This window comes from Anolis sagrei, chromosome 6 (assembly GCF_037176765.1).
Source record: "Anolis sagrei isolate rAnoSag1 chromosome 6, rAnoSag1.mat, whole genome shotgun sequence".
Classification (NCBI taxonomy): Eukaryota; Metazoa; Chordata; class Lepidosauria; order Squamata; family Dactyloidae; genus Anolis; species Anolis sagrei.
In genome coordinates this window covers 63,965,978-63,993,176 of record NC_090026.1, presented here as the reverse complement: position 1 = coordinate 63,993,176, position 27,199 = coordinate 63,965,978, and the positions used below count along the sequence as shown (strand labels likewise).

The 27,199-nt window shown below is 38.9% G+C and overlaps 2 protein-coding genes across 2 annotated transcripts in view; both read left to right on the top strand.

Moving 5' to 3' along the window:
* The window catches only part of CNTNAP2 (contactin associated protein 2), a 1,109,924-nt gene that overhangs the window by 592,300 nt on the left and 490,425 nt on the right, over positions 1–27,199 (top strand). The gene's annotated exons all lie outside the window — the stretch shown is intronic.
* On the top strand, positions 6,166–6,661 carry LOC132778520 (small ribosomal subunit protein uS17-like). Its single transcript, XM_060781554.2, has one exon. The coding sequence runs from the start codon at positions 6,173–6,175 to the stop codon at positions 6,644–6,646; it is 474 nt and encodes a 157-aa protein (XP_060637537.2). The 5' UTR covers positions 6,166–6,172; the 3' UTR covers positions 6,647–6,661.

The window sequence follows — 27,199 nt, the reverse complement described above, 5'->3', positions numbered from 1 at the left end:
AGGACTGGGCGACTTGGAAGGTGCTGAACAGACTGCGCTCTGGCACCACGAGATGCAGAGCCAACCTTCAGAAATGGGGCTACAAATTGGAATCCTCGGCATGTGAGTGTGGAGAAGAGCAAACCACTGACCACCTGCTGCAATGCAACCTTAGCCTTGCCACATGCACAATGGAGGATCTTCTTGCAGCAACACCAGAAGCACTCCAAGTGGCCAGATACTGGCCAAAGGACATTTAATCAACTACCAAACTCACAAATTTTGTATTTTTGTCTATTTGCTTTGATCTGTTAGAAATGTAATATAATCGACTGGCTGCCCTGACACAATAAATAAAATAAATAAAAATTTCTAGTGCCCACTTTTTGCTTGATATTCAAGCAGTGCTTCTTGTAGGTCAGAGAACAGTCCAGGGTAACTCCCAGGTATTTGGGTGTGCTGCAATGCTCCAGTGGGATTCCTTCCCAGATAATCCCCAGAGCTTGAGATGCTTGTTTGTTCTTAAGATGAAAAGCACATGTCTGTGTTTTAGATGGGTTAGGGATCAGCTGGTTTTCCCTGTAATAGGCAGTAAGAGCACCTAAAGCTTTGGAGAGCTTCTGTTCAACTATCTCAAAGCTCCCTGCTTGAGTGGTGATGGCACAATCATCAGCGTAAATGAAACTCTCTGTCCCTTCTGGCTGTGGCTGATCATTTTTATAAATGTTGAACATTGATGGAGTAAGCATACTCCCTGAGGCTGGCCGTTCTTCTGTTTTCACCATCTGTTTCTCTGGCTGAATGACTGCTAGCATTGAGGTACCAGTGGAGAGTAGGCAACAAACAGATAGAGTTCTCAAGCTGGCAGAAAAAGTACAAGTCTTTTCTTTGTGTAACAGTCAGACATATTGCCTGGATAAAATGTGCAAGCATCTTTGTCTTTGTCACATAAGACAATTGTTTTTCATGTATAAGTTATTAATTATAACATCTTGACTGCATTTCTTAAATATGTTTGGTTACCTAAAAATGTGGCTGACATCATGGTTACACAAATGACTTCATCAAAATGCCTAATAATCATGCAGCATGTGTTCAATGTGTTCTGTATTTCAGGCATGTTTTGCTTCATGAAATTATATTGTATGTGTATTTTGTATGTTTTATTATAGTTACATTGACTATAACTGTATAGAGTGGAAATTTTGATGTGATTTATCCTTGCAAAATGGTGCCCCTATACTTCAAATGATCAAAGACATCAGGTCTTTGTTTTGCTATCTGTGCCCCTGTTCAGAAGATTTCGCCTTACTTACTGTCCCTGTGATAATTGAATTTTGAAAAATTTGGCTTGCTGTGGAATTGTGGGTGATAGAGCTTCAGTTGAGACACCTTTTCCCAATGATAACTCTTTCAGGAGTGAATGTCCCTTTCTAGGGGTAGATTTCTCTCACTTCCTTTTGCCCTTCTCCCTGACTTTAACTATGAGTCATTTGTAAGTCAGATCTTTGTAACTTGAGATCTGCCTGTACATTGCTTGCTGCAGTTACTATTGTTCTGTCGCCGCTGGGCCTGTATTTGGTTGGCTTTAAATATAGGATGTGTAACCTTTATCCTGCAGGAAGCCAGGGGCCTAAGAAGAAGTTCTCAGAGGTTTCCACTACAAAAGAGTCTTGATATGGCTTGAAAAATATAACAAAGTCTTTTATTAATGAATCAAATGGGTACTTCAAAGCTTTCTTGATAAAGAATTAGTTCTCTCAATCTTGCCCACAGGGGACAGGCACTATCTTCAGTAACTTTCTCTAAAGGAAAATTCCCCTTTTTTAACTTCTCCCAAGGCTGACTAAAATCCAACCCTCACTGGTGTGGGTTCCGCTGCCAGGCCGAACTGCTTCTCGAGCGCTGAGAGGACCTACCAGCAAGGCAATGGATGTTCTCCAGCTGGAGTTCTATAGACCTTAAGGCTGTCTTCCTGGAAACTCTCAAGGCTATGGAAGGCTTCCCTGATGTTCTTAGGAGACTCTTAAAACTGTTCTCCCCTGGAAATTCTTTCCCTGGATATTCTGTTGTAACCCTGGAAATTCTTAAAGGTTGAAGCCTTTGTACAGGGGAAGCAACACACATCCTATACATTGGCTAACCTGGCTGAAACTAAACACAAAATGGCTCACTTCCCTACCAAGGCCCAAAAGGGGGGCGGGATTGGGGAACCTAAGGATAATTGACAAGCAATTGACCCAATAACTGTAAAATAAGGAGAGCCATCTAACTGCAAAGGCATATAACTTCAAAATACATGCAGCATCAAACGGATAGCAAGATAAGCTGGAACTCCTGCTGCGGCTGTACCAAAACAACTATATATTGTAATAATCATCCAACTTATCTTTCTAAATGGTGGTCCAGCATTTTCTAGTCTCATTGTGAATTTAACCTTAACAATATCTTTCAGCAACAAATATTTCTGGGCCTGTCCATGAGACTATCACATATGATAAAATGTCCCAATGGTTTTGTTTCCCCTTCATATGATAAAACAAAGTTAAAGCAACAATTCACATGCATCAGATTGGGTTTATGCCACAGGTTGCTGATTCCTGAGTAGGCACCACAATGATAGCCCTCTCGTATGTCCACAAAAACAATCCAACTCTCTAATGCACAAAAGGGGAGGTTGAAGAACTTAGCATTTTGTATCTGCTTTGAAGAACTGCTTGATTGACAAATGGAAGTGAGATGAAAGAGTTTAAATGTTTTCCCATAAATCTGTGGAGATTTCTTCATAAAAGGATAATTCCATTTTGCATAGTTTTATAAAATGCATCAGGGAAATGTAGCATAGGCAAACACGGAATGTTTGAGTGTGCATTCCTTTCATACATATGCAGAGGGAATTGAAGAGGGGTGAAAATTGCTGGTGAATACATTAAGTGTTCCATTCCAACTGAAAGACTATAGAACTAAAGCCTAATAAGCAAGAAGGTTATGAATTACTTCTTCGGACATCTTTTAAAGTCTCCTCAGAAGCTGATATGCTGAAATCAGCTTAGCATGTAAGTCAAATGGGCTTTGAAGTTTTCCCAGTGGACACTGTCTTATATCAAAAGAGGTTTCACAAGTAATTTGGAGCAATTCTGCCAAGTTAATGGTTTTTTCTCCTAAGAGACAAGACAAAACTCTAGCGAGCACAAGGATCCTCAGATACTAACTGCTTTGATTGATTGAGAACATTTAAAATATATCCTTTTCAGCACCATTATGGAGGGGCTAATGTTTATGATGGCAAAAGCACAACATATTTGATATAGCATTCTAAACTTTTCATTTTTTCCTAAATGAAAGATCCCTGATCTTATTTTCTGAAATCTTGGGTCCTCCTGGTGTGCTGTAGCTCCCAGTTGGTCGAGCACACAGGAGTTGAAGGCAGGAACAGATATCATTTTATTTGGCTCTGGCCAGGGTGAACACTTGGGGCAGTTCCCAAATCTAGCATGCTTTCTAGGTACAAGCAAGGGTGTTACATATATTTTTAGATCATAAAAAAAAGAAGTAATGGTTGCAGTTCTATTTTATTTTTTATTTATTTATTTCGAACATTTCTACCCCGCCCTTCTCAACCCCCGAAGGGGGACTTAGGGAGGCTTACAAAAGGCACAATTCGTGCCAAGAAAGGGGTACGTATATCCACATGTGGTGGCAATGCAAATATGTACCGAGTTTCTGGGGAAAAGTTATAGTAGAAATAGAAAGTATTATGAAGAAAAAAATTAATATAAATCCAGCGACTATACTGTTATCTATTTACAATACAGATGAATGGAAGGAAAATGAAGAGAATCTGATAACAATGTTGTTAATGGCTGCAAGGCTACTAATAGCAAAATATTGGAAAGGAGAGGTGGAAATTAAGATAGAAGAATGGTACAAGGAAATTTGGAAATTAGGAATAAATGATAAATTAATATGCAATTTAAAGGTTAAAAAAGGCCTAAGGAAGGATAATGATTTCGAAAATATGTGGAAAATATTTATTGAGGAAGCATTGAGGAAAGAAGATGGGAACCAACCCCCACCAGAAAAAATGAGGTTCTGGCGGGAGTATAAAGAAAAGAACTCCGGAGATGGGGAGCACGAGGGGTAGAACAACAGGGGAAAGGGGAAAAAAAGTAATTATATGAATTATAGAGATTATTTTTGTAATGAAATGAATATAAATGCAATAAAAAATATTAGGTGTTTAGAAAAAAAGAGGAGAACAAGTTGAATCGCTGTAAAGGATCTGGCTTAAAGAAAAGAATGAAGTAGTTTTTGTTAATACTTATACATCTTTATTTCCTACTTTTCTTTCACTATATTGTTCCACCTCTTTTTATGTATATAGCATTTCTTTTGTGGTTAATAAAAAAATGGAAATGCAAATATTGCAGACCTCCCAAGAAACAGGAAAAAAAGGCACAATTCGATGCCCACAGTACACATAGTAAGATAAAATACATAGCAGCGACAGTTATAAATAGTTAAAACAGTCCAATTATACAATAACAACTAATAAAAGCCAATCCAGTGATCAACGTTCGCCAAGTTCAAAATCCATAAGTTCATTCCGCATTGTCATAATCCTATCCAACTCTAGTCGTCATTGTCCTTTGTCTGTCTGCCAGATTACCCAAAAGCCTGGTCCCATATCCATGTTTTTAGTTTCCTTCTGAAAGAGAGGAGGGATGTCGATGACCTAATTTCCCCTGGGAGCGTATTCCACAGGCGAGGGGCCACGACCGAGAAGGCCCTGCTCCTCGTACCCACCAACTTCACTTGTGATAAAGGTGGGGCTGAGAGCAGGGCCTCCCCAGAGGATCTTAAACTCTGAGGCGGGACGTAGAGGGAGATGCGTTCGGACAGGTACGCTGGGCTGGAGCCGTATAGGAACTGGATCGGCAGCTAGTGGAGCTGATATAGCAGAGGGGTGGTATGTTCCCTGTATGATGCTCCGGTGAGTAGTCTGGCTGCCGCCCGTTGGACTAATTGAAGTTTCCGAACAGTCTTCAAAGGCAACCCCACATAGAGTGCATTGCAGTAATCTATTCGGGATGTAACAAGAGCATGGACCACTGTGGCCAGATCAGACTTCCCAAGGATCCACAATCTCATTGGTTCAAAAGGAGAGCTATCTGTTGCCTGGTGTGTCCACCTCTTTGAGAGGGTTTGGGGATGGAATGAGAGCAAGGTTGGGAGATAATGGATGCTTGACAGGATTATCCGTAGAGGCCACTTCCCCGGGTTTGGTATAATATGATTCCTGGATGCGTTGATGTGTCCAGTAGGCCTGGGTAACAATGGAAAAATTTGTTTCTAAAATCGATTTGTATTTGGGGGGTTTTTTTGTTTCAATATTTAAAATAATTACAAATTTTCCTTTTAAAAAGTTCGATATTTACGAAATTTCGTAAATGGTAAAAAATTAACGAATCGATTTCCGAAACAATAACGAATCAATTCGTTAATGGCGGACGCGACCGCGAAATACGCTAAAAAACCTCCAAAAACTTCTGAAGCTTCCCTCTCCCTCTGTTCTTGACTGTTGGTGTGATATTATAATTTTTTTTCACTAATTAAACCATAAAACTGGCCCAGACATGCGGAAATAATAACGAAACGACCTCAGAACAATAACGAAACGAATACAATAACGAAATACGAAGCATTTACAAAACGTGTTTAAAAATTCGTTTTTTTAAATAATTGCTCCAGAATGGTTCGTTATCATTTTGTAATTGGAAAAATTAACGAATTATTAACGAATTACAAATTAACGAAACGAAACCGCCCAGGCCTAGTGTCCAGTGTTTTAACGACAATCTGCACTTTGTGTCCTGATGGGTTTCACAGGGGTGACCAAAAGGGTGAGAAAGTGGATAATTAGGTTTTGGGTTTTGCTATGTTGGGGTCTTTTGTGAGGCAAAACTATTGGGGCTGAATCCTGCTTATTGTGATGATGCAAGAAAGGGGAAAATGTGTGATGCTTATGCAACCTGGGGCTGGTCTCGGAAAGGAGGATCTATTTGGTTTTGGAATTTGGGAAAAGGGGCAGAATAAAATCTCAAGAGCCAATAATTTATTCCTTGTCTTTTGGAGTCCCCTTTTTGATAACACTATAAAGACTCCAGATAAGATGGCGGACACGCAGCCCAAGATGGCAGACACACAGACGGAGAGGGCTTACCAGAAGCAGCCCACCATCTTCCAGAACAAGAAGCGAGTGCTTCTGGGGGACACTGGCAAAGAGAAGCTCCCTCACTATTACAAGAACATCAGCCTGGGTTTCAAGAACCCCAAGGAGGCCATTGAAGGTACTTACATTGACAAGAAATGCCCTTTCATGGGTAACATCTCGATCCGAGGCCGCATCCTGTTAGGAGTGGTCACCAAGATGAAGATGCAGTGCACCATCATCATCCGCAGGGACTACTTGCACTACATCCGCAAGTACAACCGCTTTGAGAAGCGCCACAAGAATATGTCGGTGCACCTGTCCCCTTGTTTCAGGGATGTCCAGATCGAAGACATTGTGACGGTAGGTGAGTGCCACCCGCTCAGCAAGATGATCCACTTCGTTCTGAAGGTGACCAAAGCTGCCGGCACCAAGAAGCAGTTCCAGAAGTTCTGAAGAAGGAAGGAAGGAAGGCAGCAGCTTGCCTCCAGATTCCCAAATAAAGCTTTTATACAGACAAAAAAAAAGACTCCAGATAAGAAATTGTGAGTCAATTCACTAGGATGTCTAGTTTTATATATATAAAAAATTCTAGCTAAAATCCTGCTGAATTGCTTCTGGTCATAGTAGACAAGCAGTCTGAGCTGATACACAGCAGGTTTCTGTGTTCTGAGAATGTGTCTAGAGGCACTTTCTTTTATTATTATTTTTCAAGTTTGAGCTTTTGTCATTCCAAAGAAGCTCCATGTTGAAGACTGGCTTAAACTGAAATGTGATCAGAAGTGGAAGAGAAGTTACCCATTAAGAAAAGATGTCCACAAGCAGATTGGCAGCAAGGGACTGGCAGCCTTCTCTTTCCTAAGATGGACATCTCTGTTGACAAGCTATGGCAGAAAGTGCCTATGACATATTACCCTCAACAGAAGCGAGGCAAGAGCTCAGAAAGATATCTTGAGATGTGTCTCCCAGCTACATACTTTAAGTGATGTGAGTGTTTCTGCCTGCAGCAGAGTTAATTATTCTCAGCAACAAGCTTCTTACTCTGAAAATTGTGGGAGGAAGCATATGTTAACTTGCGCAGCTTGAGAAATCAAATGGCCATCTTTGTCTCTAAGGTGTAATTCTGAATGACTTGTAGAATAACAGCACATTGATCACAGCACACCCACCAGATTGGGAAGAAGGAAAGATCTATATCCATAGACTCCTTTGCACAGTCTGTTAAGTACAATGTTGTTGTATTTTGCTACTTATGAATGGTAAAGAAAGGCCATGTTTTCCACATGAGTTATGCCAATCACTGGATTTCTTGACAAGTTCAAAAGTACTGTACTGATAAAATTGCTGTTTGAATAATAAAATCTTCACATTCTGATACAGTATACTTTGGCGTAGCAGTCTAGCAGATGTTAGGAATTAGAATCATAGAATCATAGAATCAAAGAGTTGGAAGAGACCTCATGGGCCATCCAGTCCAACCCCCTGCCAAGAAGCAGGAATATTGCATTCAAATCACCCCTGACAGATGGCCATCCAGCCTCTGTTTAAAAGCTTCCAAAGAAGGAGCCTCCACCACACTCCGGGGCAGAGAGTTCCACTGCTGAACGGCTCTCACAGTCAGGAAGTTCTTCCTCATGTTCAGATGGAATCTCCTCTCTTGTAGTTTGAAGCCATTGTTCCGCGTCCTAGTCTCCAAGGAAGCAGAAAACAAGCTTGCTCCCTCCTCCCTGTGGCTTCCTCTCACATATGTATATATGGCTATCATATCTCCTCTCAGCCTTCTCTTCTTCAGGCTAAACTTGCCCAGCTCCTTGAGCCGCTCCTCATAGGGCTTGTTCTCCAGACCCTTGATCATTTTAGTCACTCTCCTTTGGACACATTCCAGCTTGTCAATATCTCTCCTGAATTGTGGTGCCCAGAATTGGACACAATATTCCAGATGTGGTCTAACCAAAGCAGAATAGAGGGGTAGTATTACTTCCCTGGACCTAGACACTATGCTCCTATTGATGCAGGCCAAAATCCCATTGGCTTTTTTTGCCGCCACATCACATTGTTGGCTCATGTTTAATTTGTTGTCCACGAGGACTCCAAGATCTTTTTCACATGTACTGCTCTCAAGCCAGGCATCCCCCATTCTTTATCTTTGCATTTTGTTTTTCCTGCCAAAGTGGAGTATCTTGCATTTGTCACTATTGAACTTCATTTTGTTAGTTTTGGCCCATCTCTCTAATCTGTCAAGATCGTTTTGAATCCTGCTCCTGTTCTCTGGAGTATTGGATCCTGTCCTCTGGAGTATTGAATTAAACTGAAGAAGGCCAGCACTCTTGTGATCTCCTTGTAAGCTTGTATCCAGCATATACAATAAATTAAAAACACATAATCCAATTAAAACATCAGTTGAAAACAGTGGTTCCAAACCTGGGGTTTTTTGTGGGGGTTTTTTTGTTTGCTATGCCCCATCTCTAAAACCCTTCCCCTGTGACATATAATTCTTATTGTTCAAAAAGTGAATTCCCATTAATGTGGACCATTAAAAAACCATTAACTTTGTCTAAACAAACTTCCAAAGAACATGGCAGGAAAAAAAGAATAAAAGGAATGGGTTCCTGAGTTAATACAATTGCGTCTGGTGGGGACGAGGAACAGGGCCTTCTCGGTGGTGGCCCCTCAGCTCTGGACCTCTCTCCCACTGGAGATTAGAACTGCCCCTTCTCTCCTGACTGTTAGAAAGCTGGTGAAAACTTGGCTGTGGAATTTAGCATTTGATGAGTGAGTCAATAACTCTTGACCACACGGACAGATGGTGATGAATTGTGATTTCATTTTGACGACTTGGCCTTATGTAATTATATGATTGCTTTTTAATGTATTTTATGTATTACTGTGTTATGGGGTGTGATGTTTTGAACTATTGTTTATGAATCTTTGTTGCAAACTGGCCTGAGTCCCTCTCCGGAGGTCGAGAAGACCGGTATATAAAAGTTCTAAATAAATACATACATACATACATACAACACAACAGTCACTCAAAAAAGTATCAATGCTGTATGTTCTTGCATCAATTTGAACATAAATCCGTAGTCCACAACCAGTTTCGGCCTCACTCCAGGCCTTCCTCTGGTGGACTAAAATTATATATGTATCAAGATTTGCTACAAATAAATTCATTGAAAATCATGTACATAAACAGTAACACATATCATGTTGTAGTACAACGTGATGGTAACGTTGCTACTACTGGTAGGAGGGAGAAGAGGGCTGCGCAGGTGTTGGAGGAGCAGCAGCAGCGAAAGCGGATTAGAGAGATAATCATGGCCCCGACAGATTCCGAAACCTTCGAAGGTTTCTCCAACTGTGAAATGGGGGATGGGGAGGAAAGCAGGGGAGTCAAGCGGGCTACTCGCGAACAAGAATCTGATGAGGAGTGTGAGGAAGCGCTAATCCCACTAGATGCCACCAAAATTATGTGAGGAAGTGTTAATCTTCTTTAATGCCACCAATATTCTGTGAGGAACCTTCTTTTAAATATCAATTAAGCTGCCACCAATATGTTTAGAGATGCTGGTTTATGTCTCTGTTTATCTTTAGTTGTGTTGTGAAGTGACTTTGGTAGTGTTGAATGCACCAAGCATAAAAGCAATGGAGGAGGCAGGTTTGAAATACAAAGAGAACAAGTTTTATTGTTAACAGAACGTAATTGTTGCAGTTTTGAGAATTTGAACTTGGCACAAGGCTTGATGTTACAAAATGGCTGGTTTGAGTTACATTCAGGCTTCTGATGTTACAATTCTACAAACTCCTTCTTTAGTGAGGTGCTTATACTACTTCAGAGTTCCCTATTGTGAATGTCCACACTGTTTGCCCTATACTCGGAACAAACCACTGATCACCAGTCTTTCCTTACTGGCGATCCTTAAAACCCCCTCTGTTAGATTCTTTAACCTAAGCAATCTAACAAGGTAACACCTTCAGCTCTCTTGCTGAAGAAATATTCACAAATTCTAAGAACTGCTGAATTCTCACAGCTTCACAACCCAGAGCCCTAACTGACTCTGAACCTCTTCCCCGGGTCTCATCCACCGGACTGAATATTAACTGACGCTTTCAAACCTTTTATTCCTTAAACTCCGCCCACCTCCTCTGAGGCTTTGTTACTATGGCAACCTATCTCTTACAGTTAGGCCATAGCAACTAATGTAACCCTAAATACAGTTTAAACACAGTACATTAAACACTCTATAATAAACATTTCTCTACAAGGAGATTCAAAGGAAGCGTATCCGTGATATACTTAGCGCTCCTACAGAGGATGAAGACTTCATGGGCTTTGAAGGGAGTAATGGGACTGAGAGTGACATGGGGAGGAGGATGAGCTTGATTGGACCCATGTACAGGAGATTAGGGATATCTGTACCCAGCCTACCTCCAGCGATGACTTTGAGGGGTTTACGGAAGAGTGGCAAGTCTTGACAGATGCTGGCAAAGGTGGAGGGATGGGGGTCTGGGTTCAGCTGCAGGGAATGGGGCAGCTGAGAGCGATGATGAAAGGGTGGGGAGCACCTCATCTTCTGATGAGGAACTTTAGGATATAAGTGGGTTTTGTTTCAATGGGTCTTTGCAGAAGGCAAAGTGTCTTTTCGTGTGTGATTCTTTGTTACTGCCACAATTCTCAAGTTTGGGTCCTTGGACTACAGATCTCCGTGTTCCTGTGTTTACTTCTTGAAACTCCGTAAGTGACGACTTCTACTCTCCCATTTTTGACTCCGGATCGTGTTTGGCAACAGCTACTTGTTTTGGACTATCTCAACTTGCTTGGAACATGTTTGGACTACAGACTGCTTTTGGACACTGTTTTTGCTCATTATCAACTTGTTTTTGTGTGCTCTTTGGACACTGAATTTCAAGCGAATTGCTACATGTTTTTGTTATACCGGATTATATGCCAGAATAATCCGGATTATATTTAAGTTGCTTTTTCCGCCGTGCATTTGCTACAAACTCTTAGTTCTTACTTGAGACACTGAAGTAAGTGTCTCCAAGCCTTTTTTTTTATAACAAATAAACTTGTGTTTGAACCTTTTACATCGTATTTGGCGTCATTAAGGCTTCTGGGTCTTGACATATAAAGATACATATAAGAATACTAACAGAGTTATGAACTAGATACTTATCATATACATCAATGTTTGTTGTGAATACATCCATTCAGCATCATAACTCTGTTAGTATTATTATTATTATATATATATAGAGAGAGAGAGAGAGAGTGCAAAAAAAGACACAAATAAAATAGGTAAATGTTAAAAGTTAGCATTTGTTAAAATCCTCTTGGTGTAGTAGATAGATTCTATCTGCAAACTTGTTTTCCTAATCCTGGGACTTCCTAATCCTAATCCTATGGTAGAGGAAGTGTCATTTTACTGTGGTGTTATGTTGTATGGAGCCTCCGATGGCACAGTGGGTTAAAGCCCTGTACCGGCAGGATTGAAGACCGACAGGTCGCAGGTTCGAATCCGGGGAGAGGCGGATGAGCTCCCTCTATCAGCTCCAGCTCCTAATGCGGGGACATGAGAGAAGCCTCCCACAAGGATGATAAAAACATCAAAAATCACCTGGACGTCCCCGGGCAACATCCTTGCAGACAGCCAATTCTCTCACAACAAGAGCAACTCCTGACACGTTATAAAGGACATCCTTCTGTTTCGCATTCCTTTTCACATGTCTTTTCTTGCCAGTTTTACCAAAATCTCTGACCATCTTCTCCCCCTTCCTTTTTTTTTTTTTTTGGACTGTTTCAGACGTTTCCTTAATGAAGCATGATGGGTGCTAACAGGAAGTTCCCCTGGGTCGTGGGAAGGGCTCTGCCATAAATAGTACCCTCAACGGATTCTAAGTGTTTAGAAACCGGGGTGGGTGGGCTGATGTTCTTTATAGCAATTTATTTTATTTAAGGAAATAGTGTTACAAAGAGCAAGCACCGGAAAGCTAATTGGTTAGAAAATGTTATCTCTAGAGTAACAGTTTTCAGCATTTCTAGGACCTTTTATAGAATAAATAAGAACAGGCATAGTTAAAAGGAATAACCATAAATAGCTGTAGTGAGAAGAAGTCCAAAGTGTATCGGGGGGGGGGGGGGTAGTTTTGTTTTTTTAATGGTCAGATGGGGAGCAAGGAGACATGTATTCCCCCAAACAGAGAATCTAGTTTGGAAGAAACTCTGCTACATTTTCTCATTAAAACTTAAGAAGGTCTAAAAATATTTATTGTGTTTTAATTGCTGCCTTTTGTACATGTATCTGGTCAGGATTTGGTTTTTTAAAATCTGAATGGTCACTTGAATTTGTCTCTCCCTTAGTGTTTATTTTATTTATTTATCTGCAGCATTTATATTCCGCCCTTCTCACCCCACAGGGGACTCAGGGCAGATTACAATGTACACATATATGGCAAACATTCAATGCCAATTTGGCATACAACATATACAGACATACACAGAGGCTATTTTAACTTTTTCTGGCCACCAGGGGAGCTGTCGCTTTCATCGTCCATCTGCGACACTGATGAAGTAGAAAAACACATGCCACTGCATTCTCCATTGCATTGACAAAGGGAGTGTTGATGATACATAATGGCCAGGTTCACTTTGGAACACAGATATGCATAAGTCACACTACACATGAGGGCCCTGAAAGGCACAATTCACAATTGATGTATATTACTGTGAACAGCAAAATCACAATTTCGCAACTATCACGCTCATCTGTGCCATGCCTTTGCAAGTTGTTCATTGTGCATTATCTTATACTTCATATTGTGGTTATGTAGTACAGTTGTTTTGTGCATGGCACCCACTAATAGATATGTATTGTGCAATGTTGCTATTCTGCCTGTAGGTGGCATACATTTGTTATGATGTATGTATGATGTAAGGCAGGCATCCTCAAACTGCGGCCCTCCAACTCCTAGATTTCCTGACCATTGAAACAAGCGGACTAGGGCTTCTGGGAACTGGACACTGTTTCAGAATGCTTGATCTAAGGGATGATGGATTGTATGGAATTTTGGGTATAGTTTTGTTGTGATATATGTATGGTTTAAATGAAGTTGGATTGCATGATATTTTGAGTATATGATTATGTCCACATATGAATCTTCATGCTATGGTAAAGGGATGTTGGAATGAAGCCATTGTCTCTAGGACCTTTTATATTCTAGATCCATTGTAATGTGCTATTTTAGAACTATAGAAAAATTGTGAAGAAATGAAGAATACCTTCTGTGATGTACATAGGAGGGTTAAATCTGGGTATCTGTGTATGTAAAGCCACCCCGAGTCCTCTTGTGGGAGAAGGGCTAGGTAGAAATGAAGGAAATAATAATAATAATAATAATAATAATAATAATAATAATAATATAAAATAAACATCAGTTTGGAAGAGAGGGTGGTTAAAACGTTGGGTTTTAGGTAATTGACCATTGTCATCACCACCTTCTTACGTTGGGGCTTCTAAAATTGCACTAGTGAATATGACACATCATATAAATAGGGGGCTCTATTTGCCAGTTTGTATTCCCACCTGCTACCTTCGACAGAAAAATAAAGGTTGTATTTGATATTGACCTGACCTTTTATGCCTAAATCAACTGGCTCATCTCAACTCCAAAAGACTCACGAAATTTGTGAGATTTACATAAATGTTGACTTCCCATTCAGCAAGGAATTAATGGAACCCACTCTTTTCAATATAGCAATTGAATGTAAACTTCAGAATAAATTATCTTGTTAGCTGATAAAGTTAGAATCATAGAATCATAGAGTTGAAAGAGACCACATGGGCCACCCAATCCAACCCTTTCACATGCAGGAAAAGCACAATCAAAGTATCCCTGACAGATAGCCACCCAGCTTCTGTTTTAAAGCTTCCAAGGAAGGAGCTTCCACTCCACTACAAAGGGGTGAGTTTCACGGTTGAAGAGCTCGTACCATCAGGAAGTTCTTCCTAATGTTCAGGTGGAATCTCCTTTCCTATAATTTGAATCCATTGCTCCAGTTCCACAGAAAACAAACCTGCTCCCTCTTCCTTCTGACATCCTTTTAAATTTTAAACATACCACATCTTCTCTTAATCTTCTCTTCTCTTAAGCTTCTCACCAGATCTTTATGCCATTCCTCATAGGGCATGGTTTCCCGACCTTTAATCCTTTTAGTCGCTCTTCTCTGGACATGTTCCAGCTTGTCCATGTCTCTCCTAAATTGTGGTATCCAGAATTGGACACAGTATTACGGATGAGGTCTGACCAAAGCAGAATAGAGGGGCACCATAACTTCTCTTGATCTAAACACTATAACTCTGTTGATGAAGCCCAAAATCCCATTGGCTTTTTCAACTGCTGCATTACATTGTTGGCTCATGTTCAACTTTTGTCTCCTAAAGCCAGAGGTGGCCCTAGGTAATTTTCAATGGTAAGCAAACAGTATTTTGGTGCCCCCCCCCCCAAAAAAAAAACTAATCACTAATATATATTTTCTGTTCATCATGGGAGTTCTGTGTGCCATATTTGGTTCAATTCCATCATTGGTGGAGTTCAGAATGCTCTTTGATTGTAGGTGAACTTTACATCCCAGTAACTACAACTCGCATATGTCAAGGTCTATTTTCCCCCAAGAGCGCCCCTGGGCAAAATCAACTATACTGCAAATGCTTACTTTGCATAATGGGTTGAGCCGCCCCTGCCTAAAGCTCCAAGATCTTTTTCATGTGGACTGTTGTTGAGTCAGGCATCACCAATCCTGCATCTTTGCATTTCGTTCTTTCTGCCTAAGAGTAATATCTTACATTTGTCCTTGTTGAAATTTGTTTTGTTAGTCTTGGCCCAGCCCTCTAATCTGTTAGGGTTGTTTTGAATTCTGATCCTGTCTTCTGGAGTATTAGTTATCCCACCCAATTCAGTGTCATCTGCAAACTTGAGAAGCATGCCCTCTAAATCTTCATTCAAGTCATTGATAAAGATGTTGAACAGCACTGGTCTTAGGACAGGACCCTGTGCTATATCTTTGCACTTCTTTCCAGGATGAAGGGGAACCATTGGTCAGTTCCCTGTGGGTTCATTCACTGAACCAATTACAAATCCACCTAACTGTAGTCTTTTCTAGCCCAGATCTTACTCATTTGTTGACTGCCTCTTTAATGTATTGTGACTTTCCCTTTGGCATGGAATGGTTAAGACATTTAATAGCATAACTATTTAGAAGTAAGTCCTACTGTATTTAGTAGTGCTGCATCACTTTCTATAGTACTGTAGCTGTACAAAAGTATTTTATTGTGTGAACATAATCAAAAGGAAAGATAGGTTTTCTGATTTTTTAAAAAAATATATCAAAGGTATAATTCCACTAGGGCCAAAAGGAGGCAGATTTTTTTCCAGATGGAAGGACATTTTTTCCTTTGATTTAGATAGAAAAGGGTATTTTGCCAGTCCTAGATGCAGTCAAGTACTATTCTAGAACTACTCTAGGAAATGTTGCTATACCTTTGCAGCCACTGTTTTCCATATGGATCAAAATGCAATATTCCCCTTTGTGTTTGCATGAATTTCCAAGTTTTTGTTGTAAAAAACTAGGTTATTTCCTTGAATGATTTGATTTGTGTATTTTTTAAATACACAATGTGAATTGAAACTTTACTTGGCTTTTCACACAATACTTTTACATTTTAAACATAGCTACCATGCCTTCTCTTAAGTTTCTCTTCTGCAAGCTAAACATACCCAGATCTTTATAGCATCCTCATAGAGCATGGTTTCCTGACCTTTAATCCTTTAAGTTTAATCCTTAAGTTTTTCTCACATTTCAAAATTTTCTGCCTGACTTTCAAAATTATACAGATTTTTCCCATCTACTCCTCATTACCTTCTGTTAGAGGAGAAGTTTACAGCTGTGAGAACAAGGCAGCAAAATAAATTTAGCTTTGTGTTCTCTTGTTGCTATGATAAAAGATTTCAACCCTCTCAAAGTGAAGGCAGAACAAAGCAAAAATCCTACCATATCTTCAGCAACCCTGGTGAGTTTTCATGTGTATGTGTGTTTTGCTTTCACACTTTCCTTCATTGTTATGTCTTCATTTTCTGCATAACTATTTATCTTTAAATGATATCCTCTTCCCCATTCAAAGATAAAGTACCCACTGGGGTCTTTGACATAAGGGAAATAGTTCTGACCTCCCAAACTCTCCCAAAGAGAGGGATTAGATTTTCGCTTCAAATAAGATCAATGTTTTTATCCAGTCATCAAAGGATATTAGAAGTTCACTCTTTTCTAATGCTGCTATAAATTATAGCATTTGCTTTCCAATATGTCAGAGATTAAAACTATGCTACTTGTGGCCATGCAATGTCAGAGTGTGGTTAAGAGGACAAAAAGGTTTTTTCCCCATTTATTTTCCGTTTTGTATCGAAGAGCAACTTCTGGTCCATACTGGAGTATATGGCTTGTTTAGACAGACCCTTAGAAGCACCTACATCAGAAATTTCCCCTCATTTTAGACTTTAGTGTTGCAGCAGGGCAACCATTTACCAGGATTCCATGAGATTCATGGAGAAGGAAGAAGACAGAGACAGCTTAGCAAGTTTCCAGTATTTATTCTTACCCGGGGTAAGGGTGATCAGCTTCCCCAAAATGGCTGATGAAGCACAAAGCTCTGTCCAAGTTAGCCCGTATTTATAGACAGAATTACCAGTTTGCACATGCGTATACCAACTCTGCCACGTACACAATACATAATCATTAACCAGAATTCTTATATAAGAACACTTTTGGCAAATCATCATGACCCCAAATATTTGTCTTGGCATCAACCTTTAGCCTTATCCCCAGATGACATGTTTACGTGTTCCTAATTTTCTTAGATCTTAAAATGAATCATAACTTCATATATATGCTTTTAACATAAAACTTATTCAAAGTAATTTCCTTATTAATTCTTCTGTAATTATTTTCATAATATCTTGTTTTCCTGGAATTGGTCATTTTATAGAATGTGTCTGAAATTACCTGCTATTTACATCAAATAGACAGGAGATGGCGCTCTCTCACTATATGACCTTAGATGTTCCAGTCTTGGATCAATAATATCAATTTACCTTATACGTTAGGTCTCTGGCCTTCTATGTTTAGCCTAAAGTCTACCTTCGGCTTCTTCAAATATTTGTTTATGGAACAAGCCACCCCGACCTCTTATTGATTCATACCATCTGCTAATTTTCCCTTACTCTAAAAATTTCCTTTTTAATCACCAGAACTAAGGTAGGACCTTCTGTTTCTCAAATTCATTTAAATTATAATTATTTTCTCCCTAATGACTGCCACATTAGAATTTACTTTTAGAATAAATGGGCATAACCAGGAAATCTCTTTTCTTATATGCACTTAGGTTGGATAAGAACAGCAACAAGAAGGATTTTCATAAAATGTCAGCACAGGCAGTCCCCGAGTTACAAACATACAATTTATATACATTAAATTTATAACTCCTAGTTAGAAACAGGGTGAGAGGAACTCTACATCTAGGAAGGGAAATTCATGCATGTATGCGTTACCAATGGAAAAAAGTGTCTTTGCTGAAGTTTTATCACCAATCCTTGTTTCCACAACATGCCAAACATTTTCAAAATCCAATTGTCATGGATACCTAAAGTGATGTGAAATCTTCTGAACAAGGGCACAGAGAGCAACACAAACATTACAAGGGTGTTAGCTATCCCCTATGCTATCCAAAACTAAAATAAAAATTGCTGGAATTACACTTTTAAAAATGTACTTGTTCTGACTTACATACAAATTCAACTTAAGAACAACCTACAGAACCTTTCTTGTTTGTAACCCGCAGATTGCCTGCACAAGGAAACCTTAGTAGAGATGAGAATACCGCTCTATTAGACAATATATCAAGGACTGGATTGGATTAACAATTGTTGCATCTGGATTTAAATTTACAAGATTTGGTGACAGAACATAATGTAATAACACAATAAACTGTGATTTTAAAGTAATAAGCTAAAACTGGCCGATTAGAGCAATTGAATGATATGGCACTTTAAACACTCTACATGTGTTAACTGTCTCTCCCATCTATGTTTCACATGTACATGGATGCATCAAGCAAGATGTGTGCTTCAGTAAATTTGTGGGAAGGAAGTGAAGAAGTGTATGTGCCAATTTTAGAATTCAATCAATTCTGGAAATCTTTGCTTTCTCTTCACTTCAAAAGATGTTATGGGAATAGCTATAATGACAGCACCTGCTGCTGACATTTTATTCATGATGAGAACTTTTAAACAGAACTAATTTGTAGCTCATTCTAGGAAATTAAAGCAGTAGGCAGACAATTGATGTCTTTGCTGGATCTATGATTTAATTTGGTTGAAATGGGTAAGAGGTTTGGATTTTTTTTCCATCACTTCTCACAAGCCTTTCAAATTCCTGTTTTCTGCCACAGAGTTTTGCCTGCCTTCTGTCTCCCATGTGGTTTGACTGTTTCCCACATTGCATTCAGATCCAGATAGGAAAATCCTGATAATAGTTACTTCCGCAGATGACCTCTGATTTCTTATGTGCCAAGGTTACAGTTCCATATGCCATGCACACCTCTCTGTCCAAAACGCGTTTGAGTCAGTATTATCACTCCCCTTGGCTTTTTTAAAGAAAAGGTTAGGGTTAGGGTTACAAACTAAGAAAAAAACATATTTGTGAAAAATAACACAAAATGAAATTAAGAATACAAAAAGCAAAAGCAAAAAGCCATTACCATAGAAAACAAAAACTATTTTCATTATATACAAAAAAAACCTAACATGCCTTTATCTACAACATGCCTTTATCTACAGCACTTTATAGATTTTGTCAATCAAATTGTCATAATAAAATGTAATAAGCTTTCGAACTCTGATTTAATTGTCACAAATCCAAATAATTTTTATCCATCTTATATTGCTCTGTAATTAGCCTATAAGAAAATCTTTGCATATTAAAACTCTCCATCTTTGACTCCTCTCTCAACTTTGATCATTATTGATCATTTTGTGTATTAATAAGTCTCCATAAGTCATTCTTGGTTGACTTTTATTTTAAACTAGCCGTCCCCTGCCACTCGTTGCTGTGGCCCACATGGGGGTTCTGTGTGGGAGGTTTGGCCCAATTTTATTGTTGGTGGGGTTTGGAATGCTCTGTGATTGTAGGTGACCTATACATCCCAGTAACTACAACTCCCAAATGTCAAGGCTCTATTTTCCCCAAACTCCACCAGTGTTCAAATTTGGGCATGAGGAGTATCCGTGTAGAGTTTGGTCCAGATCCATCATTGTTTGAGTCTCTGGATGTAGGTGAACTACAACTCCCAAACTCAAGGTCAATGCCCACCAAATCCTTCTAGTGTTTTCTATTGGTCATGGGAGTCCTGTGTGCCATATTTGGCTCAATTCCATAATCGGTGGAGTTCGGAATGGTCTTTGATTGTAGTTGAACTATAAATCCCAGCAACTACAACTCCCAAATGACAAAATCAAATTTTTTGAGTGGAGAACATACATTGGGTTGTTAGGTGTATCGTGTCCAAATTTGGTGCCAATTTCCCCAGTCGTTTTTGAGTTCTGTGAATACCACAAACAAACATTACATGTTTATTTATATAGATTGAAGTGTCTTGTTCATCTCCCTACTTGGTAAAACTGTATTATATTAAACAAAAAGGCACAAAGGTGTTAGTGCATTTTGTGACTAAAGTATATAACAAAGCTAGACTGGGCTCCCTTTCTACAAAAATAGAAATTGTTTATCGTATTTGTTGTCTATCGTATTTGTGTCTTTGTGTGTTTGAGATAAGGTGGGGACACATAAAATATTGTGGCTAAAACCTTGCACTGTCCCTTTTGGAAGGCATCAGCTCAATCACTGTGGGCAACAGAGCATGTGCTCTTGTATATCTTCTGCTTGGCTTACTGCTTGATGCTTGTGATCAAACACAGTGTTTCATTTTCAGTATCACAGATGACAGATTGGAAAACAGAATGCATTCCTGCAAATGTTAAAAAAAGTCAAAGGGGGAGAATCGGAGGTTGTATGTGGCTTCCCAATTTGCCAAAAGGATTAATGTAATTCTGCGGTAGCTTTATTTAGGGTTGCTGTTGGTTTTCATTTTTCCTGTTTGCCATCTGTAGGGAAATGGCCTTTCAGAAAACTTTTAACATTTCTGTTTGTATTTATTTATGTAACAGTTTTTAATTTTAAAGGTCACATTATGCATTTTAATTGTGGGACTCTACGACAATCTCTTGCTTGGTTGCAGTTGTATAATTGCTACCTATAAATATAAACAAACAGAATGATAGAAAACAGATGTGATGTTTGTCTGTTGTGGTTATTTTGCCTTTAAGCACTCCAGCATAATTTGAGAAATCATTGCATTAAAATAAATGTCAGAGTACGGAATCCTATAGTCCTCTTCAACACCACTTGATTCTTCTCAGTGTTTACTTCAAGACACAGCATCTCCGCAGACTTTTCAGTGCGGCTAGTAATATAATGAGAAGAGCTCATTAGAGGATTTCTTTTTTTCATATGAAGCCAACTTGCTGGAAAAGAAAACATTGCTGCATAATCATACTGTTGTTTACAGGAATTACTAACAATATAAACACAGCTATTGAAAGCTACGTGAAGAATTTTCAGAGAGCTGGTTCAGATTTTTCTACTCAGGAACCTACCTAAAAATGACTGTCCAGTAACTCAGTCAGGACAAAAATAGATTCAGTCAAAATCTGATGACATTTTTCTAATACTTAAAAAGGAGAAATAGTTTTGATTTTTTTTAATCATCTTTATTATGCAGTTTTTTCTTAACTTTATATTCCATACAGTAGGGAAGGGGGAAGGATAAGGATTGGATAAGAGGAGGGGGAAAGAAATATGGTTAAATTATTGGATGTTGTAAAGTCGGAGGGTGGGGGTGTGGGAAGGGAAGGGAAGTGCGTTGATAAGCATAATAGTGCAATGGACCATAGATGATGAACTTCCCGTATAGTCCACAGGGTTTCACAGAGTATACTTGCTTCTTGGAATATCATTGTAATGTAAGAACACCTTCCTTTTTAGTCTATCTGTATATGTTTTTCTTCTTTAAGGTATCTCCTCAGAGGTTGCCAATTGGTCGCTTTCTTTTTGTTTTGATCAAAAACCATGTTTGCCAAAATGTCCATGTCCATATATTCCATTAACTTTAAGATCCAGGTTTCAAATGATGGAAGTTCTTTAGCTTTCCACTTGCTCACTAAAATGGTTCTTGCAGCTGCTGTCATATAAAATAATAACTTATCATTATTTTTCCCCGGATCGAAATCTAACAAATGCAATAAATAATACTCCGGTTTCATCTCGAATTTTATCTGTATAATTCTTTGTACATTGATGTGTATCTCTTTCCAAAAGGTCTGGACTCTTTTACATTGCCACCATACATGGTAATAAGTGCCTAATTGCTCTCCACATTTCCAACAGCTGTTATTTACACCTTTGTAAAATTTGGCCAGCTGTTGTGGGATTAAATACCACCGGTAAAACATTTTTAGCCAGTTTTCTGTTATATTGGTCGATTTTGAATATTTTAGTTTTGTTTTCCAAATATCTTCCCATTCCTTAAATAATATTGAGTGTCCAAAATCAAGTGCCCATTTAATCATGTTGTCTATTATTAATTCCGTCCCGGTGTCCCATTCAAGTAATTTCTGGTACAGTATCCTTATTAATTTCTTTTCCTTTTTCATTATTAGATCCCAAATCATATCTTATGTTGCAAAGTAATGTAATCAAACCATTACATTAGAGCAGCCCTAATAAAAGTCTGGGAAAAATACAAGGGAAGATTCTATGACAAAACACCTTTATGGCTTTCTCCAATAGAAGCTCATCACAAGAAGGAAATCCCTAGAGACAAGTGGCACATGTATAAAACGTTATTAGAGAAAAAGGATAATATGTGGAAACTAAAATCATTAGAAACTTTTAAAAAATGATGATAATCTAACTTGGTTCCATTACGCTCAAATAACAGACTGTTTCAAAAAAGACAAAAATAAGGAGAAATAGTTTTGTTGAAATAGCTTATGACCAACTTGGCTTCTCTCACTCCTCTCGCAGTTTCTTTTTTGTGATTACTTGGGTGTAATTTCAGTTGAACTCAGTTACACTTGCTCCTGGTTATAATAAGGATGTAACTCTTTATTTATTTCATTCTCACTCATGCAGATTTTTTTGCAAGATAATGATAGTTTCATAGAAATTGTTTTTGCTTTCATCCAAAACTACACAAAACTTTTCTTGGAGTAAGAAATATAGCTGCAACTTAAAAGTTATCTTTCAAAGAAGTTAGTCTCTGCCAGCATAAGATTTATTTCTTCACCACTGTGGGCGAGTATTATAGTTTGGGAAATACCTATTGTAAATCCTGAATCAGCGTAAGTGACTGTATGGAAACATTCTGTGACTGGATTTACACAGCCAAATAATGGAGTTTGAACTGTATTAAACTGCATTATATGGGTTTATAGCTCTTCATTAAGTGTAGATTAAGCTATAGTAACAGGGTTTTTTAAAAAAAATATTGCATTGCAAATCTTCATTTGGTTTTAAAAGAAGACATAGGCCAACATGGTATAATAATTTGAGAATTGAACTATGAGTTTGGATCCTTGCATAGCCTTGGAAACCCACTTGGGCAGTCACACTCTCTTAAGGCCCTTCCAGACAGGCCAGAAATCTGGGTTAAAACCCAGTTCCTCCCAGTTTTCTGTCCCTACCCACAATTAAAACCCCGGGCTTTCCCTCAGGGGATGGCATCCTATTTCCCCCCACAAGACTTACTGGAGTGGCCTGGCAACAGTCTGCTCTGCACAGTACTTGTAGCATGAGAAAATAATGTCAGGAAGTGGGGGGAGGGGGGAAAATCCCTCCTCCACTCCCCCCCCCCCCCCCAATTTCCTATGTGACATTTTCTCATGCCAGAAGTACTGTGCATGTCAGAAGTAATGAGCGCTGCTGGCAGGCCACCCTAGTGAGGTTTTTGGGGAGGGGGAGAATGGGGGCTGGAGGGAAGGGGGGTGCCCTCCCACTCCTTCAACTTCCAGGAGCTTGAAAAACCAGGAGGGCTGTGGGGATTGATCCCTGGGACTGTGGAAGTTACCCTTGCCTTTCTGATCAGTTTTGATGACCTGAGAGTTTGCTTAATTTGGTGTGGAAACATCTGTAGATCTCCCCACAAGAAAGCTGTACTGAACCTATCAACCCAGGATATGGGAACAAGTGGGGCTTGAGAGTCAGTACCCACACCTGGAAAGATCTAGACCTTAGCTTAATCCCAGTTTTCTCTCAATCAATTCAATTTTGCCTGAGGCATCATTTAAACCTGTCTGGAAGGCCTTTAGCCTTAGAAGATGACCGTGCCAAACTCTCTCTGCCAAGAAAATGCATGATAGATCCACCTTAAAATCTCCATTAGTCAGAAGTCAGCTTACCTAAATCTTCAACCTAGCAGGACACAGATTGTGTTTTGCCCTTAATTAAACCATGATACTCTGAGAATCCCTTTATGAGACCTACATAATGAGAAGAAGAAGAATATCTGCATATAGGAGTTTTTCATTTGTGTTCAGTGGTTTAACTCTATGAGAGATAACTGGCAGAAGGACACAAACAGAGGAATGTACACATTATGTTTCTTTCTGTAATGGGATTGACTCAGGACTGCCAAAATGAACAACTGCTCAAATCATTTAACTGTGATGCAATTAAAATTGACTGTGGTATACGCTAACTCCACTCAGTCTTGACGGTGTTTGACATAATGTCTATATTCAATATTTCAAAATATGTTATTTGATTCATACTATTGAATTTCTCCATGTGATTGCATGCAGAAGTAAATGGCCATTTGAAGAAAGGTTAATGAATACAGAACTGACATCCTGGAAAAGAGGATAAAATTTATCAATGGCTATTAACAGAACTAAGGCATTAGTGTTCTTTGTTGTTGGTACTTCTTTCCAAGATCAGGAACATCAAGAATTTTGGTAGAGTCTGGGATAGGGGGTGGGGTTGATAAAATGTATTTATCTAGAAAACAGTGGGTATTAAAATACTTTGTGTTGCAAAGCTTTGGAATGCTGAAGGAACTGAGTGAAGTTATGTTGGTCACATTGAAAGGGAGGATAGAGGCATTTTTAGCCTAGCTCTAAAATATGCTCAGATTCCAATCTAAAACTAACACTTCTGATATCGTTATTACCATACCAAAATACTTTAATATAAGAGTGCATTCTTGCTATTCAACATAAACAGATTTCCTTCTTTTCTGTCTCCAAATACATATGCATCTCTGGCAGCCCTTGCAAGAACAGCTGACATTTTAGAATTAGATTTCTTAAAATCACACTTTTTGACAAGGTCATCAGAGCAATGTTGACTATTTAGAAACTCAGAACACTTTTGTTAAAATGTGATGATCTCTGTATTAAGCATATTAAAAAAACTACGAGTATTTTTTTAAGTAAGGTCCGTTGGAAATAAGTACACAACAAAAGTTTATTTCAAAAAAGTAAATTTATTTTCAGAAAGTACCTACTTCACTCTATTTTTTACATAGTTGCCAAGTTTGTTCAAACACTTATCATACCTCTGAACCAATTTTAAAATACCCTCTTCATAAATCCTCGCTTATTTCCCAGAGGTGGGGGGCCACCACTGAGAAAACCCTCTCTCTCATCCCCACCAACTGTACATTATAAATTAACATGTTGAAACAATTGATGAGAAATACTGTTAATTGTCTTTGCTAATTTTAATATTTGTGCCACCAGTCAATTTCTGAACCAGCAGCTAGAGAAAATGCTGAAACACTTGATAATAAAAGAGACAGGTGCTGTGCTTGCCCAAAGGTCAGTTGCTCACAGAATGTTCTAAATGGCATTTCCTGAGGATTAAAGTTACTGGGTATTAACCACTGACCTTTTCATCTGTTTTTTTTCTGGTATGCACTGCTTGTTTAAGTTAAAATCTATTCTATGTCAATGGCAGAAAACAGTGTCTCAGTATTGTTCTTCTTCCTTTTCCTTGAGGAAAAGAAGATCAGATCTTAATGCAATTTTAAATATTTGCATTGGTGAGTAATACATCACACACTGTAATCTACTTCCTAGAATTCTTGATGCAGAAAGTAAAGCCATTTGTGGTTTTTGAAGGATAACTAGAAGATTACAACATAATGAGTGTGGATTAAGTTGAACCATTTTCAATTTGTTTCAAATCCTCGACAGCAGACTGGATTCATGTTCTGGTTTGGCATGTTCCCTGTCAGCTTCCATGTTCCGTCTTGCCTGATCAAAACAACACATCTGAAATAACAGTATTCTGCTGAAATCATTTTAAGCATTTTTCATGGGAACATTTTTTTTTCAACCTGTGAAAAGAAAAACTGAATTCAAAAAAGAAATATAATGCAACGTATAGCAATATCTCTGCAATCATGGACTATCCATGAATGAAACTGTTGCCACCTGAAAGAGTAGGTCATAGTGTTTCAAATGCTTAATGAAGACTAAGTGCCCCTCCCAGCCTATAAACTGTTCCAATCATCCACAAGATGGTGACCCTGCAACATGAGATCTAATAGGATATTCTCCATTGGCAGACTTATTTCTTAAATTTGTTTTTGGGTCAAAATGGTTGGTAAAACTTGATAACTTCACAACTCATTAAACCATTTGTAAGTGTTTGTGTAATTGTACCATGTTGCCATCATGAGAGGCGGCCCTAGGTAATTTTCAATGGTAAGTAAGCAGTATTTTGCCCCCCCCCCCCAACCAATCACTGATATGTATTTTCTGTTCATCGTGGGAGTTCTGTGTGCCATATTTGGTTCAATTCCATCATTGGTGGAGTTCAGAATGCTCTTTGATTGTAGGTGAACTATACATCCCAGTAACTACAACTCGCACATGTCAAGGTCTACTTTCCCCCAAGAGTGCCTCAAGAGCGCCCCTGGGCAAAATCAACTATACTGTAAATGCTTACTTTACGTAATGGATTGAGCCGCCCCTGGCCATCATGATATATATAGTGCTTTGAAATTGGGTCCATCATTTTGAAATACCCTGTACTTAGCAGGGCTCACTGATTGTTTTACTTGTCAATATATATAGATAGCACTATATACATTGGGTTGTTGTAGGTTTTTTCGGGCTGTATGGCCATGGTCTAGAGGCATTATCTCCTGACGTTTCGCCTGCATCTATGGCAAGCATCCTCAGAGGTAGTGAGGTAGTGAGGAACTATATATACATTGATGATGATGATGATGATGATGATGATGATGATATACTGCTTTGCAATAATGACTTGGCAATTCTGACAAACTATCTTAGCATAGGTTGTTTAGGCTTTTCGGGTTGTATGGCCATATTCTAGAAGTATTCTCTCCTCACATTTCGCCTGAATCTATGGCAGGTATCCTCAGAGGTAGTGAGGATCTCACTACCTCTGAGGATGCCTGCCATAGATGCAGATAATGCTGGAATCATAATTATTCATCCTTCCATCCCACATTCCACTCATTATTATTTTTTTCTTACTTTGTGAGTGCTAAAATATTTTCTTATGATAGTTTGAGGAGATTTACTTAAATTGTAGGCCATTTCCCTATCATTTTGTTTTAAAACAAGAATGAGAAAGGAACGGGTTTCAAAATAGAATAAAAAGTCATGCATGATTAATATGCATGCTGTGAAGATCCCTTACCTTGCCAGCCAGGGTGGCAGGGCCTAGGAGAGGCAGGCTAGTTAGTTTCAGCCTTAGAAGGCCTGGCAGAGGGCAGCAGGAGCCATCTTAGTTTAGGGAAAAGCTCCATTTCAGAGAGGGGGAGTGGCCTAGGCCTGAGCCAGCCTTGGAGCAGCCAGGATTGGTTTGTT